This window comes from Phyllostomus hastatus, unplaced genomic scaffold, assembly GCF_019186645.2.
Source record: "Phyllostomus hastatus isolate PE091 unplaced genomic scaffold, TTU_PhHast_1.1 phas_contig_1, whole genome shotgun sequence".
Classification (NCBI taxonomy): Eukaryota; Metazoa; Chordata; class Mammalia; order Chiroptera; family Phyllostomidae; genus Phyllostomus; species Phyllostomus hastatus.
Genome location: NW_025333498.1, coordinates 3,419,989 through 3,438,884, shown reverse-complemented (window position 1 = coordinate 3,438,884; position 18,896 = coordinate 3,419,989). Strand labels below are relative to the sequence as shown.

The following is an 18,896-nucleotide window of genomic DNA, read 5'->3' as shown; positions in this document are numbered from 1 at the left end:
AAATTCAGCTATATACTAGATTCCTAAGTGGAAAGAGGAAAATATTCCTGTTGAAATATTTATGTCTATATATTTTAAAAATAAAATCTTGTAGAAAAGTGACATCTTTACTATATTTCTGTGAGATTTGTGATCCATGTAATAGAAGCTTCTTACTCCTGAATTATATTTCTAAGATATGGATCTCAGTACTTATTAATGTATAACCAATCTTTGGGGGAAAACTAATCCAGTCCTTGAGCTCCAGGCACATAAAATTAGAAATGGGTTATTGGATGGGTGGGGAGAAGACATATCTAATTTGGGGACTTTGCAGCCTCACCAGAATGCAAATAATTCAACAATAACACAGAATAAATGGCTTCCATTTGCACGGCTGCTCCTCTCTGTAATCCCAATGGTATATGTTTTCCAACAATTACCTGGCCTAATTTCTCTGTTTATTGCTTAGGATTTTAATGCTTCAAATGTGGAACATAGAATAAATACATGTCAGTAACATATAAAAAGATGCCTGAGTATAGTTTTTCACTACACAACATAAGCATTTTTGAAAAGGCAATGTAAACATTACATTAGCTCTGGATCCTCCAACTCCTTTGCAGCAAGAAGTGACAACTTTGTAAAGGTTAAACAGGCATGCGTAGGGCCATGACTGAAATTCAGTCATCTACCAAATGTATGACAATGCAGAAGACGAAGGTTTATCTGTGTGGATCAACTGAATGTACAGTTCAATACATTCATGTTTGCTGGGCTACCTGAGGTATTTATTACAAGATCTGGTACCAACCCATACAAATGCAGAAGGAAACATCAAATTCATCAAGCAGCTGCAATAAATTCAGATGCTTTCGAGAGCTGGCAAGGAGATGTCAAGAAAGTTAAACTTGAAGAATGAGACTTAGATTTCTAAATGAGATCAGGGGAAAGAGAAAGCAGAGTTAATAGGGGAAATCAAGACCAAAAGAATCAACATTACAGCTGCACTTGGAGGAGAGTTTACAAATCAATTCTTTCTGCTTCTCCTAAAATTGTTCTGCCAAACAACTGACACTGTTATATACTTTTTATTTTTGGTTTATTTAATCCTTTTTTAACACAGCCATTGTTAGTTCAACAATCTAATATTTGGGATACATTATTGAAAAATGAGGACATAGCTGTATAGGTTAAGCCATTAATATATTTGTTAAACATCTCTTTCATAAGACAGAGAAGCTTGCTAATACTGACTTGGAATAGCTATATTAATAAGGTTACTTATAGTGAGTGGTAAAAACTAAAGGTAGGGATTTGCTCTCTGCTATCTGTTTTTAAACTATAGTTTAATAATTTTTCAAAACATTTGCACTCTGTAATTAAAAATAAAGCAATATTTTAGTATAATGTTATGTGGAAGTAAAAATTACCCTGTCTAAATATATGTGCATATACATAAATACTAACATGTTTTAAGAAACATTAAAATTATGTGAAATTAACATATAAATAAAATATGACCTGGAGTGAAATTATCATTATGTATAAAAAAAAAGGAAAAACAAGGATTCTCTTCCCAAACTTTTGATTTTAATATCTTTTGAACCAACATTCCTACATTTGGAGTGTGAAAGTTATTTCAAATTTGAAAAATATTATATTAACGAATACTATGATCCAACTTCCTAGAAATGGCAGTGTGTGTTGATTAATTTTAAAGATTTATATTCATTCCAATGTTGTACATCCTTTTGAGCTTCCTTAGATAAATATTTGTAATGTTTTTTATTTTTTAAGGAAAAAATGAGGCTTTAACAAAGTAAAATGTTTTTTTTATATTATTTGAAAATGTTAGAAAATAAAAGTATTGTGAAAATATAACATTATTCCAGGACATATTAACTTCTTTAGTATTTTTATAAAGAGTGAAATGCTAATATTGTAAATATTCTACGTTTACCCATATATGTTTTTCTCTGTCTTCATTTTCTATGGCATTCTTCGTTTCCAGTTTCTCTCATTTTCCCAGATCTCTTTCTTAGTTTCCTTTTTCTACTAGTCCCTACTTTCTACATATCTTACTTCATTAGCTAAAAGTTATAATCTTTCAATTTTTACTTTATTTTCAATAAAGCAGTGTTTTCTGTTAGGTAGATGGTCAACTGAACTTTCTCTTCTCCATTTAAAAAAATGTTTTCTTTTTAAAATTGGCAGTAGTTACACCATTAGCTTAAATACACATGTATATTGTATATCACACACTTGAAAAATAACAACTAGGTTCACAGGGTTCTGTGGAAATTCAGTACATTATTGGTACACTATTAAGCAAGCTTATGGAATGACAAAAAAATAAATCATACTTATTTTTTGGCTAGTATCTTAAGTGGCCTCTGGTTTTTCAGACTAAGCCAAACTGATCAGTGTTTTTCAACTGCTCCATTGCTTCTTCTGGACAGTCTTGGGAAAATTCTACAGAAACAGAACTTAGAGCAAATTAGAGCAAATTAGAAGTAGAGCCCTTGACATGTTGCCTTATAGTAAACCTTGCTCACGTGTGTGCTGCTGCTGCTAGGTCGTAAATGATCACCGCCTGGACAATAACACAGTAGGGATGGGTGGTGCTGGAGATGTGCAGGAGTTTGCTCTAGGCTCTGGTCTGCCATCTAACTGCAGGCACAGGCTGGGCACAGCAGGCTGTGCCTTTTAGGCTGTCTGGTCCACCTGCAGCACAGGTGGCTGCACTGGATCCTCATCTGACTGCTCTCCCTCTTTGGAGGTTACCGCGTAGCCTCCCACATAGCGCACCTGCTGTGCCTGTTCCAGGGCCACTGGCTCTTCTTCGTCTTCCACAATAGTCAAGTCCACGTTGCTGTCCATGCCAGAGTTACTCCCTCTCGAGGCTGCCCTCCCAGCATCCCCCTCAGCCCCCTTCCCTTCCACCAGGACATTGGTGAGGGACGTTTGGGAAAGATCTTCTGTGAATGAGCTCTCCTCGTGGTCATTTGGCATCTGATCATTGCTAGGCATGTCTTCGGACTTGATTTCATTTTCTGCAGCACTTTCCCCCTCTCGGACTTTCTTTCGACCAAAAGTGAGAGGAGAGACCTTGAAGGGGGAGCTTTTCCCTGAGGATATTTTCTGGTGATTGGAAATGAGAGATTTCTTAATCTTCTCTCTCCTCTCTACAGATACAATCTTTGTCCCCAGCTGGTTCATCTTTTTCTCGATGTTCTGGCGAGAGAAGGCTTTCTTGAGGCTATCCACTTTGCGGAGGCTGGATCTTTTTATTTTCTCTGCTCTACTTTCTTCAATATTTTCCTCTGCACTGTCTTCCAGGGCCTCCCCATCGTGGGGCAATTCATCATCCGACGAGAGGTCCACCGTGTGCAAGGTTTCCTCCAGAGACTTGTTTTCATCAGCAAGTTCCTCCTTCCCTTCCTCAGGGCTGGAAACGGGCTCTTTCACGAACACACTAGCAGGGATCTCGTTTTCTTCCTGAAGAAGGGAGATTTCATGTTAATAACACACTTCACAAATGCCTGAACTGCTGTAATTATTGTATGTGTTTTGGGCTTGATAGAAACCAAATATTCTGTGGCTTCACTTTTTGAGAACATGAGGAGTTAATTCTAAATTGGTCACGGCTTTCCCCTGGGCTAGATAAGGCCAAGGGCTCCCTATGGAGAAGTTCATGAGGGTTTCTGGCAAGGGCTCTATCAGTGACAGGCAGAGGGGGAAGTGGGCTGTGGCTTGGATGGACCAGGAAGCTGCCTAGATAAAGGAGCTAAAGTAAGTTACTGTGAACCTTCTCTCCTACCCAGCTCTGTTCCAGCCAATATCCCACTGAAAAAGAGCCTGGAGGTCAAGTTGGAAGATAAAAGATGGAGGCCAGGGAGAAAACCAGGAAGTCCTCAAGTGTCAGATATTGTGTAACCCTTGATCAGTTTTCCTCCCCAACCAGAAGGCAGAAGTAAAGATATGGTCAGCCTTGGTATCTGTGCAAAAGTGCACACTAATATTTCTGATGACATAATTTTAGAGTAAGAGAAGCAAGGGCCAGCCTTACTGGGGACCCAGTCACAAAGCCCTGTGGTTTAGTATATCCTTTGCGGGCATTAATAAGGGGAGGTGGTATACTGTGCCATTTTTAGAGTAGCAAAGGAGAATTATGAGGCCAAGTGCAGCTTATTAAGCCTCTTGTTAAATGGGGCTTCCTGGGGCAAGACTAATTCAGTCTATACCTATACTTAAGAGTGAGGAGAGAAACCCAATATTCCGCCCCCCCCCTCCACTATTCCAGCACACCTCTTTCTCCAGCTTGTAGGCACATAGGCAAAGATCTGCCCCTTGCTATGTCTGAGTGCGAGGGAAATGGTTCTCCAGTGTTGCTAAGTGGGGAGATTTGAATTTAGACAGACTTGGATCATGCAGCAGAAAAATCCCTTTGGTTTTTATATTTTTCTTTGAATGTGGGAAAGCGAGAGCCAGCCAGCAAGATACTTTCACATTGTCATCGAAAGAAATGGCACTGTAGAAAGAACCTGCGACAGGAAGCCCGAGTCCCAGTCCTTGCTGCACTGCTGAATGGCAGTGTGACTTTAATAACTTAATCTCCTTGGGTCTGTTTCCTCCAGACATGAACAAGAGGATGTGATCTAGATTAGCAGCTTTCAAACTGCACTTCCACGGACACTAGGAGTTCTGCAGGAAGGCCAAGACCGGCCAGGCTCCGCAGCCCATACCACCCTGGCTTCCACCAAAGCTGTGATGTTACCTGATTATATTGTGGACTGTCCAGTAAACTTTCAGTTTGAAAAATAACTAGATTTAGTGAATTTAAAAGTCCATCTGCGATCTAAGTTTCGTGCAAAGTTCATATTAACAGTAAGAACTTCCCTTCTCATTTTGCAATTTTGATTGATAGAAAAATTGGGGTTATAATGGAAAACATGCTCTGAGAGTGAGCCTGCATTTTTTTAACTTCTTGCTACAAAGACTAAATGAACAAAGTTTTGATATAGAGAAACTTAAAAATCCCTCTCCTAGTTACCACAGAATGATGTAAGTATGATAATCTCAGAAAAGATACAGCCCTGTGTCTCCCCCTTACATGAACATAGGCACTCATACCAGAGCCCTTCCACAAACTGGTTAGAAACAAAGGATCAAGTCTTGGGTAGAGGTAAAAAGTGGAACACCTGGTTAGATAGAGTCCTTGGGAGATTGAAGAAATCACAGATTATATTTTCCAAAAGCTCTCTCCACACCTTCCCATTGTGAATGCCAACAATTATCAGGAACACTGTATACAAGACAGTGCTAAAAATTAAAAGGGGGATGGGATTCCCACAAGTCATTGGTGACATGGACTTTTATTACAGAGAGCAACTTTCCCATGTTTCAAATCTCGACTCATCTCTGTTTCATCGGCATTTACTCCTCATGAAGGTGAAATTTTTGTCTCTTGTTCATTGTTTCGACCCAGTGACTAGAATAGTTCCTGGTAGCTCCATTGCGATTTGTGGAATGAGTATGTTGGGTAAGGCGGCTTTCTAAGACAGCCCTGAGGGTAGCTTGGAGTGGAGACTGACCCCCATTGGTTAGGCTTAAAGACTGCAAAAGAGTGGGCCTGGATCTGTGTCTAGAAGGAAGTTTGCTGACTGTTGCTGTCACCTGGGAAATGAGGAGAAACTAAGGCATAAGGAGTGTCATGGTTTCCATTTTAAAGAAGGATTTTATTCTCAGAGGATGAGAGTGACCATAAGAAGGGCAGGCTGCAGAAATAGCTAGGGATTTGATAATCTAGAAGAAAAATTACTTCTCAGGTTTGACGAGAGGGTTGAGATGGTTTGACAGAAGTTGCTTACAGGACAGAAAGAAACCAAGAGCTCAGTGAAATGTTTTTAAAAGTCATCAATGGCCCTGGCTGTTGTGGCTCAGTGGATTGAGTGCCAGCCTGCGAACCAAAGAGTCACTGGTTCAATTCCCAGTCAGGGCACATGCTTGGGTTGCAGGTCAAGTCCTTAGATGAGGGCGTGTGAGAGGCAACCACACATTGATGTTTCTCTACATCCCTTCTCCTCTCCAAAAATAAATAAATAAAATCTTTAAAAAAAGCCCTCAATGAAGAAGGCAGAAATTCAGGTGGAAAACTGTAAAAAAATTAGTCTTGGTTACAAGAGAAGATGTATATCTGCATAGTATAATCTCTCCGGGTAATCAAAGCATTATTCTGATAACTTTCTTCAGTCTCAACAAAAAGTAGACATATTCACTGTACTTCTAAAGTAATTAAACTAATTAAGTTTACATTTTTTCCTTAAATGTAAATTTTATTACTAAAAAAGCATAGTCACCGTTGAGTCTTAGACTCTTATCTCTCTTATTATGAGTCCTTTGAGGACAGTCCGAGGACAGTTCGGGATTGCGTGATTCAGTAGTGATCTGTGGTAGACACACACTGCGTATATGAGGGCAGTTAAGGGATTGTGGGAAACCCAATTGAACTCTTTCATACAATGCCAGGGAAATTTATACAAGTGCTCTTTGATGCCAACTATGAAAATAAACGCAGCAGGAACAGATATAATCCAGAACGATTTGGATGTGTCTTTATGCAACTGGAAACAAGTGAGATATGTCTTCTTGGCTAACTGCTATACATCTGCTGTCATTTTAATTACTCAAGCAGCATTGTGTGTTCTGTCTACTGGATAGTGTTTATTTTGTGCCTTCTGTAGCATCCACTCTGAAGGTGAGCCCTTTCCTTCTAACACAGGAATCTGCAATGTCCAAGCTCATGTAGACCTTATCTCTCCATAATGTTTGTGTAGAAGCAGAAAAATACTGACATTCTTCAAAATCTCTTTAGTAAAATGTATGCATGGTATTCAACTATGAAGTAACTGTTATGATGTTGGAAATTCAACTGGAACTTCAACTAGATCCTCTGTAATTGCACAGTCCCCCAGGTGCCCAGTCTTACCTGCACACACATTTTGCTCAGGACACACACACCTCAAAGACACACTTGATATTTCACCTACCTACAGGTGAGGCTACACTTCTGCCTCCTGTCATGATGTTTCTGATCTGCTCTCTCTGAAGATTCCAAGATTGTTGGCTTGTTCAGGGGGAAGGGTAAAATACACATCTTCAATTCTGTCACTGCTTACTTATGCTGCTCATATATCTACTAGGGGTGGTGACTCCTTAACATGGCTTTAAGAATCCCTTGTGGGTTGCACTGCTTTCTTGGGTAGTTTTACCCAGTAGAAGCCCCCAGCAGCAGCTGACTATTTGCCCTACAGATTTATTTTCAAAAAGATACCCAGGCACCACTGATGCAGCTGCTTCTGGTTCTGACCTTTCACAAGGACCCTTAGGAATTTTTCAAAGGAAGGGAGAATTAAACAGAACTCTTCAAACACATATGAATGACACACTTGTAAGAGAAAAGGAATAGAAAGAACTCTTGAGAAGTGGTATTTTCTTTGCACTTCGGCTTGTTTGCTGTTTATATTAATGCCAATGAACTAATAATTCCAGTTGTATCATATATATAGATATAAACACCGAGAAACTTGCCACCATGCTGGACACTTTTTGGGTTGGAGCTCCTAGAAGCAGATGTTTACACATATATACAGATACGTGCTCTTTAGAAAAGAAGGACACTCTATGGCTAGCCCACAGTAACTCATTCAAGGCTTGAATAAGGAGAGACAAGCCAGCAGTTTGTTCTCCTATCACTAACTTATCATCCCTGTTGTTTGAAGAAAATAGCAAAGGCTGTCATATTCCCACAGGGATGTGGTGGCCTCTTGGAGGGGAATGAGGACCATAAATTTGTGTTCATGAAATGTTTTATCCAATAATCTCTAAATACTAGTTATTAAAATGGAACTATGCCCACCTGACATTCTGATTTATGGGTCTCTTTTACACATTGATGGCTTTCTCCGATTTGTGTTCCTGAGGTATAGATTGCCAAGTGGATAAAGCCATTGATTAGAACTGCACCCCTAAGGCAGCTGTCGGTGGAATCAGCAAGTCATAAGAATAAAATGCATTAGTTATAATCCCTGAGCAGTCTTTCACATTCTGGAGGATTTAAAAGTTTCATTATTTTTCAGTGTTATCAAGGGTTCAATTCTTTTTTAAGACCACACTGGTTAGGTGTTCTTTGTTACACACCAAAAAAAAAAAAACAAAAAACACACCCCACTAAACAAAATCACACTGAATTATTTAAAAGCTGAGGTAGAAAAGCAAGTAAACATGAACTTTGCCCTAGTGGGATTATAGTGTTTGTTTTTATTCATTTCAAAATTCAACTCCATAATTTCTATTGTTAATAAAATGAAACCTTGCTAGTCACTTTGTTTTTTAGGACCTTTTCTTCTTTGATATAAAAATGAGGTTAAACTATATGATTATTAAAGTGCTTTTCAGCTCTAAATATTCGATTCTGTGATATTAACCTAAATATCATGAAAACTAGTTAACAAATTACAGAAGCAATCCCATAGTATACTAATACCAAACACATTTTGTTTTATGTGAGAATCAAAACTATGAATCCTGAGCTGCATTTGAGAACATTTTTTCATTCAATTCAAACAAATAATAGATTACAAAACAGAAGGGGTAACATTTGCTTAGAAGGGCTGCAGCTGAGAATTTAGTTTTTTAATATGTGAGAGGGAAGTAATGATTCTTTTGAAGAAACACCAACAATAATCAGTTATTCACTTAAAGTGCCCTAGGGAACGCTGACATTCAATAAGTGTAAATAATAACAACAAGGACTAGTATTTTGTTTATCTCATAAGCTAAAGGGCACTGCATACACAGCATATTGAAACCAATAACCCATTATGGGAACATTAATCAATGTGATATAAACATTGTGAACTGTCATATAAAGGTGTTTTTTTTTAATTATCTATGTCCTCATTTCTTCTAAGTCTGAATTAATTTAGCAGTTTTCAGAGCAGTGGCATTGGACAAAGTATAGTCTTTAAAAAATCAATTTTAAAAAATAATCTGAAGGTGTTACCCTTTTAGCACCTTTCTAAAATTCTGATCTCATAGAAGGAACCCAAAAGATGAATATTTGAACACATTTAAAGGCTTGATTCTCCACGAATGTATCCACAGCAAATATCTAACCTCTACTCTTTTCACCCAATTTCACAATTTTATGTGGATGAAAGTGTAAGCTGCCTACGAGTGTTCTCATTTTCTTTTCTGGGTTTGAAATCATTCTCAAGCTGCTTTTTCAAATAATCATTACTAGAACCTTAAGAGGATAGAAGTGGGCATCACACCCTCAGGCAGGGTCAGTTACCTATGAAATTCCAGTCTCTTCAGTCAACAGAGAAAATTTCCTGTTAACTGTAAATTCACTGACTTTCCATACAAATTCTAGTTTTAGTAAAAAGATAGTCATACTTATGGGCAAAGAATTAGCCTTATTATTCTTTAGCATTTGCTTTTGGATCAGCAACCCCTCTGAATCTTATTTCATTTATACTGAGTTCCTGTCACAGTATTTTGAATTTGAATATTGATCTTAAGCTATTATAAAAAAATGTAGAAAGGAAAGCTCCTAAGTTTAATAAGGATTTGACAATTTAGTTTATTGCTTAAAGGGAAATGATTTTTTCCCAGTTTTAGATACTGCTGGTTATAATTTGAAGTAATTGCTAAGGCATGAGAGGCTTAACAGCTACAACAATGTAAATTCAGCAGATTTAAATAAATAAATGACACTATGTAAACAGGATGAATTAAGAACAAAGTTCAGAATTTAGAAAATGCAAATATGTAAGTGTCTAGATTCAACCAACCAACCAACCAACCATCCAGCACCTGTAGATTTGGGAGGATATAACTGGACCTGAGAAAGTAGAAAGGTAGTCTTCTAAACACTACAGTACTAAATACGTTCAAGTCGGGTGACAGATTTTCTTTCCTCACTCACTTCTTTTATTTTCACTGTAATTTTTTGGTCCTAGACCGGAAAACCAATGGATTAGGATGGGAAAGACTAGCATAATGTTCAAGGGGACTGGGAGTGACAACAATAACTTAAAGATGTACACTGGTATCTGATACATTATCTGCCCTCCTCATCCTCTGAAGATCCAGGAAACACGAACCCTCTGTGGCACTGGAAAGACTGTGCCGCCACCAAAAGGGTCTATTTCAGGAAGCCTCTTTAGGTGGTGTCCTCTGCTTTCATGGATTGGTGGTTGCATAATTCTGATTTCATCATGGTAGGAGTCATACAATGTATGGCAGGGAGTAGGAGTGTGTGAGTGTAAGTTTAATAAGCCCTAAATGAAAAATCATAAGCATAGTTGTTTCAAGATCCTGGGTAAGGTGGGGTGAGTTTTTACTCACGAGGCATATATCTAACTAAGCAGAAGTGTAGCCTCCTCTTCATGCAAGTGCATTTCAAATCTACCCAGGAAGAGCTTCTTTCTGTTCCTTGAATTCTTACACTATGCCAATCACTAACCATTTTAAATATGTTAGTTCATTTACCATATTTTGCCATGTATAATGAGCACTTTTTTGTCCAAATTTTTGAGGGGAAAATCAGGATGCACATTATACATGGGTATAGTAATTACATACCATGGGTAGAATAACGGGTATAATAATATTGTGCACAATGTGCATAAAACGTGGGTGCATATTATACATGGCAAAATGCAGTGTTCCTCACCCTAGGAGAGAGATATGAGGGAGGAAGCATTAATGTTTAAGAACACACACTTTGGAATCGATTAATTGTGAGTTGAAACCACAGCTTCATTGCTTGCTTACTAAATAACTTTAGACAAGCTATAAACATCTCAACATCCTCATCTGTAAATTGGAGGAAAATGAAGTAATGCACAGAAAAGATATTTAGTAGAGTAAGCAGGGCTTATTAAAAGCTTTAAAGTTTTTTTGCTCTTTTTAATTTTCTCAGTGTACATATGAGGAAACAGAAGCTTGGAGAGGCTATAAGATTTGCTTGCTGCTGGCAAGTGATGAAACTAGGGTTTGAATCAGTGTCTGATGACAAAATGTACCTTCTCAACTCCTATACTAAACCATGCTCTAACACAAGTTATTATTTTATCTACTGGTGTAATTACTACCCTGGAAACCCTTGCTTTAAGAAAGATCAAGAGAAAGAGCAACTGTTCCACCGAGGAACTGCATTTGCATTTGTTTCTTCAAAATAATCATCATGGAATGCTGTGAGAGTTCAGATTTCTAATACCCTTTAGGCTGATGAAGGATCTTACACAGATTAAGAAGGATTCAGTTCCTTGCCTCCTAAAGTGCTCTTTTTAAAAACAAATGTTCCTGGGTGCTGCCTACGAAGAGACCCAGAATGGAGCCTAATCACATGGCCTTGGAGTCTCTTAGCTTCCCCTCCTCCTTGGTCCAGAGCACCCCTGTTTCACCTTTTACTCACTATCGGGAGAATTTCTTCCATTTCCGGCTGCAATTTCATACCCATCAATCCAATGTGATGGAACAGGAGACCAGGCAGGGCTGCAGCAGCAGCGTGTGTCTTTAAATGCCCCAGCAATTCTTTATTTAAACGTCAGATTTATAATTCTCTTGAATTTTTAGTCGCATATCTTCTCCCTCCATCCTCCCAACATCTACAGAACATCCATGGCAAATCAAAACAAAAGCTGATCCAGACAAATTGCAATTTTCCTATACTTGATAGATATTTGTTTTTTTTCCCCTCCTTAACTGAGGACCAGGACGGAGATAATCTCTTTGATTCATAACAGAAGAAGGGAAATTTCCTTTGATGACAGCTTTAAACAGGTCTGTACATGGTTAGTTTTGTTTGGAGATCAGTATTTAATTTAGAAATGCCTTGAGAGCTAAGATTTCTAATATCTTTTAGGCTAATATTTTATGGCTTAAGAAAAGCACAGTTACCCTATCTCTTCAGTTTATCTGGTACATGAAAAGCTATTCCATTTGCATTAAATGCTAAAAAACTTCCGGGCTTCAAAAAGCCTGTAAGGTATAGGAGGACATCAGCTGCCTGAAGCTTTACAACAGTCAAGTGCAATTTGGGGAGGACAAAAAAGCAGCCAGATGAGTCTTTCCTTTTAAGGGGGAAGGAGGCTTAGGTTCTAACTTGACAGAGCAGATTCATTTAGAGAAAGAAGGCTCCCTTGGTTTAAATCCCAATTTCTAAATCCCTCTTGGGAGATGAAGGCTCTTCTTGTGTGCCTTTCACAATCAAACAGTAGGTTACAGCCTCTCCCCTCCATGGCTCTGAAATCCTCTCCTATTCACATGGTCACAACAAGACAGCCCTGGGGCAGGGACGGATGGCAATTGCTTCCTGGGCTCTGTGCTGGCGGGGTTCCACTGGGCGGAAGGGCTTCCAGCATTAGGCAGGGCTGCCCTTGGATTTACAAATGCCCACCCTCGGGGGAACAACAGCCCCACGCAATCTCCCTGTCCCCAGATAGCCTCTTGGTATGTTAATTGCATCATTGATGCATTAAAAAAATTAAGTGGCCTTTTTATTCGAAGGCAACCATTTGAAGCAGAAAATATTCAAGACCAGCCTTTGTAAGTATAACTGATAACACTGCTTTTATTTTACTTGTTTTCATTTGCAGTTGTGGTCTCTCTGAGCAATGAGAAGCATCTGTAGTGTGTTTGTAAAGAGTTATGCTTGATCTTTTTAATGCATCATCTGCTAGAAAAGACCTCAACAATATTGCTTTGGCCAAAAGTCTTAAAAAGAAGAGGCTAGTTCAGTTCTAATGGAATCGGTCTTCAATACTTGGTTCATCCCCAAAACATTGGTAATCTTTGGACAAAGGGATACTTAAAATGGCTATGAGTTAAACGTTTTGATTTAAAAAACAAGAAAAGAAACAAATGAAACCCTGACATGATGACCTCATTTGCACAAAGAGTTAATAAACAACCACTGAATTAATTTGCCCTGTCCAGCTAACAGCTGCAGTCAGAGCCCCAAATTCATAAAGCACAGAGACAAATGAATTTGACTAGGGTGCTGTGCACCTGCTCACCTTCCTCACCCGGATGGAATACATCCAGGTGCTCCCTGACAAATGAATCGAGCCCACTAACCTCTAGGACATGGACTTTGAGTTTAGGGTACAGTGAGCTGGGAAATTCTCACTCGTGTGCAGATTTCACATTCGCCTGCTGAAAGCAGAGAGGGACAATGTCTGTGTGTTTGATCCCCGACAGGCAGGACAGATGTACAAACGGTTGTGAGAGCCAGGCCCACTGAGATCATGAATGTTGAGGAGCCCCAGTTGGGCGGGAGGAGGAGCAGGGGGCACTGACCTGGAAGATGAGCACTTTGAAATGGTTGCGTCTGAGGAGCTGGGCGTGGTTGTTCTCCAACCGCTTCACCTGTGCGCACTGCCTCTCCAAGCGCTCCTTCACCGCCCTTGTGTGGGCGCTGACTTTGCGGGACTTGTCCAGCAGCTTGCTCACGGTGTTACTGGTGGAGGCCTGGTACTTGGAGAGCTTGGTGAGATCATTCTGGATGCCCTTCACGGAGCCCTCCAGGCTGATCTGTCGCTGCTCCATTTTGTGCTGGTTCTCCTGCACGGCATCCATCATCTTCACCAGCTTGTCTAGGAGCGTGAGCACTGTGACCGCGTTCACCTGCGAGTTGTCTCGGATGGCCTCGTCCGTGCTCCCCAGGTTCAGGCTGGGGCTGGGCGTGGAGGAGGGTACCGGGCTGGGGCTGGCCGGCTTCTGCCGCAGGTCAGAACCCGGGTGCTGGAACTTTTCAGCTTGGGCAGCGTCCTCCTCCATGGCTTGACAGGTGGGACTCTGTGCTCTTCTTGTTCCAGTGAGAAGGACGGTGTTGAGGGGTGCAGAGCAAGGCGGGCTGGTTTGAGCTCAGAGCACAGCTCTCCAGGACTGGCAGGGGTTCAGACAGGCAACAACTGGCTACTCTGATCAGGGGAACTGCATTCCAGCTGCTTTTAAAGCCCTACTCCACCCAGTGGGAGGCGAAGGTTACAGAACTGAGAACCACTCAGGGTTCAGAAGTATGCACACACTTCCTAAACGCGTTCTCCCCGGCACAGGCCACAGGGCACTTTCCTGCAGGTTTAGCTTTTCTTTCCTATTCCTCTTCCCTTTTTAAAATAAGTTCAATGCCATATTTCAATCATGATTTCATCTAGGGGCGGAGAAAAACATGCTAACTTGGCCCAGCTCCACGGCCTCCAATTGGCTAAAGCTTGTAAACTTTTCTGGCTGCTATGCTACAGATGCAACAGAACGCCTGTTCCCCCCTCCTCTTTCCTGAATACAAGTTACTCTAATGGAAAGTATTGTTTGCATTTGCCCTAGAACTGACTGATGAGCTGCAGAACGGCCTGGTGTCCTACTGGAAGGGGCCAAGTTTAAAGGGTGCCTGTCGACAAGCCTGCAGTTAGTTTTTAATTTCTGAAGGAATGGAAGTAAGCCCGATAATGACAAAGAAAACAACCCCAATTTCCCTTGCAATTGGAGATGCAAGATTAGCCAAAAGAGACTGAACTTCAGGGATGTTAAAACATGTAATGTTGTTATGGATTCTTATCTTGTAATAGATGGAAAATTTTTAAATGACAACTTAAAATAATATATACATATATATACTTTCTTAGAAGGAGCTCCTACCCTTCGTGACAGTACAGATGGAACTGGAGAGCATTATGCTAAGTGAAGTAAGCCAGGGGGTGAAAGACAAATACCATATGATTTCCCCTATAAGTAGAACCTAATCAACAAAACAAATAAGCAAGCAAAATATAACCAGAGACATGGAAATAAGAACAAGAGGAGAGGTGGGAAGGAAATAACGGGGGAAAGAAGGGAAAGGGTTGTCAATGAGCACGTATGAAGGACCCATGGACAAAGCCAAAGGGGAGTAGGATTGGGGGTGGGAGGTGGAGGTAGGTGGGGTGGGGGAAAGTGGTGGTGGGAAAATGGAGACAACTGTATTGGAACATTAATAAAAATGATTAAAAAAGAAAAAATAAAAGTTGAAGAATAGTATTTAAAAGGGCAACTCTGGAAAAATAAATGCACATTACAACTAGAACGCATGTCCCCCATTACAGGCCATGATATCTGAATACCACGCTGGATGCTTAACGAATAAAAGGATGAGTGTGCAATGTATAACATCTCAAATGTGTGAACACATAGAATTTAATAAACCAATGACTCCTGTACCTATACAAATATATAGTTTCTTTTAAGAAATAAAATTGAAAGAGAAAACCCCTTCTCCCTCAGTAAATAAAGTCTGGTCTTTTTAGGCACTTACCATGCTTATTTGTTTTAACTAATTTTTAATCCCTGCTGAGAGATCTTCTCAAATGCCCATCTCTGCAAGGCATTTATTGACACGTGCCCAGAAGTGTGACTGTCAGGAAGGTTGAGTTGGAGTTTCTGAAGTGCTTCTAATGTTTGACATTTCCAAATTCCTGTTCAGTGAAGTGGCACACCTGTTCTCAAATGTGGCCCTCCTAAGCCGAGCCCTTGGGATGTGGGGCTTATTTCCTAAAACGACTTTACATGCTTGAATTGGTTTTAAATGTATTCAGCCTTCGAAAGTGCTTTCAGCAGGAAGTTTGTAAGAGGCCTTCTATGAACAATTTTGAGAAGCACAAATGCCAGCTCATATTGGATCAGGGGTTGATAATGGAAAAGTGCCATTCTTCAGTGGCAAAATCTACACGGAGGCCAATCAATCTGTGGGTCATTTGTTGTCACATTGATTGAATTTGTGAGTTTCCACTATTCACTCAGTTCTACGATGAACTGTTCAGAAGACACTAATATGGCATGATCTAAGACTCTGCCCCTGCCCTCAGTGAGTATACCTGCTAGTTAGGCAGATGAATTAAAGATATTTACAGTGGCCACCAATGATTTTCTCAGGTATTTGGTACCTCCCAAAACCCACTTAAAGTGAATTTTTAAAATTTTAAAAGTAGGAACAAAAGAAGTGAAAAGATCTGGTTGGAAATTTATTATTAAAAATGTAAGAAAATTATTAAAATTCATTTACCTTACATTTAGCAAATTCTAGGTGGTCAATGATATGTTAAATATTAGAACAGAGGATGAATCAAGTGCTGACTGAGAAGCATAATTTTCTAACAAAATTACATGGTATCGTGATACAATATCCTTTTACATTTGACTTCTGTGGGCAAATCATAAAAAGGGTCATTATTGCAAAAATATTTGAAGGCTTCATCAGTTTCCCAAGAGCCTCTCTTAAATTTTGACATTCAAATCATTCCCTTTTGAAGCAGTTACTGTGCCATCATCTGGGTGGATTTTTTCTTCTTGAAATGTTAACTATTCCAGCTGCAGATTCTCATTTGTCAGAGGAGTTGCCCGTGATTCAAGGGCTTTTCTAACATTAACTTCATCAACTTGATGAAGGTGATATGATTTCTTACGTATTTTGAAAGATTTGCAGTTTTACATTATAATCACTTTGCCCTGATTTTGCATTGATTTGCACTGATTTTTGCATTGCATCCTTGGATATTGTATAGCCCTTTAGATGCATAGAGACCTTAAAGACATAGGGTTGAGGTGGGAAAAAGAGACAGGCTAATTGTTAAACAGGAAGAAAGATTTGCAAGTGGGTTTATTTATTTTTAAAAATTAATTTGAGTAACATAAGTTATGAGAGCCCTGCATCTCATAAACAGTTATCTATTGCTGTGTAACAAACCAACCTGAAATTCCAAGGTTGAAACCAACAACAATCGTGAATTTTATTTATTGATGCTTGTGTGATTGGCTAGGCAGGGCTCACCTGGCATGGGTCATCTCTGCCAGGCATGCTCACTCACCTGTAATGGAATCCAAGATTGTCTTAAACACATGACTGGCTCTTTAGCTGGTACTACTAGAATGTGGGATTTGTTGCTTCTTGGTCTTTCAGCCTCCAGGGACTCTCCTTCTGATCTCTTTAGCAGAGAAGCCAAATTTCTTTACATTATGCCTCAGGGAGACCAGGCAGTGAAAGCAAAAGCTGCAGGATTTTGTAAGGTTGGAACTCTCCTCTTGTCATCTCCAACACATTCAGTTGTTCCAAGCAGGTCACAGGCCAAGCTCAGATTCAAGGGGAAAGGAAATAGACCCCCAGCTTCTTATGAGAGGAGCAGACAAGTCCCATGATAAAGAGTAAGCAGCATGTGGGAGATTGTCATAGCTATCTTTGAAAATCATGTACCTCAACATTAATACATTTTTCTTTCAAAACACTATTACAGATAAAGCTGAAGTCTCTTTCAATCACCATTTCCTTCCTTCCTCCCTTCCTCCCTTCCTCCCTTCCTTCCTTCCTTCCTTCCTTCCTTCCTTCTTTCCTTCTTCTCTCTCCCTCTTCCTCTCCCTCTCCCTCTCCCCCTCAGCTGGGTACAATGAACTTTATTGATGGTGCATGACAAGGTAGGGTTCCATAAGCCCCTCCCCTTCTTCAGAGGTTCTGGGATAGAAACTATGGAGATCAGGAGATGCTCAGTGTGTTGGGGGCTGATTTCTGGCAAGGGTTCGTCAGCAGCTGAGGGCCTCTCTTCTCCCTAGGGCTGGTGGTCCAGGGGGCTCTTACTCCTTGGAGGCCATGTGGACCATAAGTTCCACCACCCTGTGGCTATGGCCAAATTCATTGTCATACCAGGAAGTAAACTTGACAGAGTGGTTATTGAGGGCAATGCCAGCCCCAGCATGGAAGATGAAGGAGTGTCATTGTTAAAGTTGCAGGAGGCAACCTAGTCCTCAGTGTAGCCCAGGATGCCTTTGAGAGGGCCCCCCGGATTCCTGCTTCACTACCTTCTTGGTGCCATTGTACTTGGCAGCTTTGACCAGAAGGCAGGTCAGATCCACAACTGACACATTAGGGGTAGGGACACGGAAGGTCATGCCAGTGAGCGTCCCATTCAACTCAGGGATGACTTCTCCCATACCCTTGGTGGCACCAAAAGAAGCAGGGATGGTATTCTGGGCAGCCCCTCAGCCATCATGCCACAGCTTCCCAGGGAGACACCCTTGGTCTTCTGGGTAGCAGTGATGGCATGGACTGTGGTCATGAGTCCCTCCAGGATACCAAAGTTGTCACAGATGACCCTGTACAGTTGGTGGTGAAGGAGACATTGCTGACAATCTTCAGAGACTTATCATACTTGTCATGGTTCACACACATCACGGACATGGGGGCATCCACAGAAGGAGAAGAGAAGCTGACCCCCTTGGTTCCACCCTTCACATGAACCCCAGCCTTCTCCAAGGTAGTGAAGACAACACCAATGGAGTCCACAACATATCAGCACCAGCATCAGCCCATTTGATGTCGGTGGGGACTCACTCCTGAAAGATGGAGAGGGACTTTCCATTGATGACATGCTTCCTGTTCTCAGCCTTGACTGTACCTTTCAACTTGCCATGAGTAGAATCACACTGGAACATGTAGGCCATGTAGTTGAGGTTAATGAAGAGGTCATTGATGGAGACAATATCCACTTTGCCAGGGTTTGCAGCCCTGGTGACCAGGCACCTAATACAGACAAATCTGTTCACTCCAACCTTCACCATTGCATCTCAGGCTTGCGGCTGGTACTGCACAGGAAGACATGGCTGTCTGTGGAACAGAGGAGCAGAGAGCCTCACCATTTTCTCTCTATTCCTTCTCACCTCTTGTCAGAGTAATCATTTTTATGGATTTGAAGTCTATCCTTTAGAAATTATAAGTGATCAATTCATTAGTGAAGAGTCATGGTGTCATGTAATTTGCTCTGTTGCACAACTCTACAACCATGGGAACTATGAGGAACTATAGAATGGGATCCTGTCCTGTA

General features: G+C 40.5%; 1 protein-coding gene and 1 pseudogene across 1 annotated transcript; both read right to left on the bottom strand.

Moving 5' to 3' along the window:
• Positions 1–1,064: 1,064 nt before the first annotated feature.
• Positions 1,065–14,145, bottom strand: CAVIN2 (caveolae associated protein 2). The gene is made up of 2 exons (XM_045828801.1): positions 13,354–14,145; positions 1,065–3,480 (listed from the first exon to the last, which is right to left on the bottom strand). Exons 1-2 carry the CDS (start codon positions 13,831–13,833, stop codon positions 2,689–2,691), a joined length of 1,272 nt encoding a protein of 423 aa, XP_045684757.1. The 5' UTR covers positions 13,834–14,145; the 3' UTR covers positions 1,065–2,688.
• Positions 14,146–17,820: 3,675 nt separating this feature from the next.
• On the bottom strand, positions 17,821–18,633 carry LOC123814048 (annotated as a pseudogene).
• Between the last annotated feature and the right edge of the window lie 263 nt (positions 18,634–18,896).

Bases quoted from the DNA above. Each gene is read 5' to 3' on its own strand.
- CAVIN2 (XM_045828801.1), bottom strand. From the start codon at position 13,833: ATGGAGGAGGACGCTGCCCAAGCTGAAAAGTTCCAGCACCCGGGTTCT. The intron at 3,481-13,353 runs GTCAGTGCCCCC...TCCCTTCTTCAG, and splicing joins TCAAAGTGCTCATCTTCCAG to GAAGAAAACGAGATCCCTGC.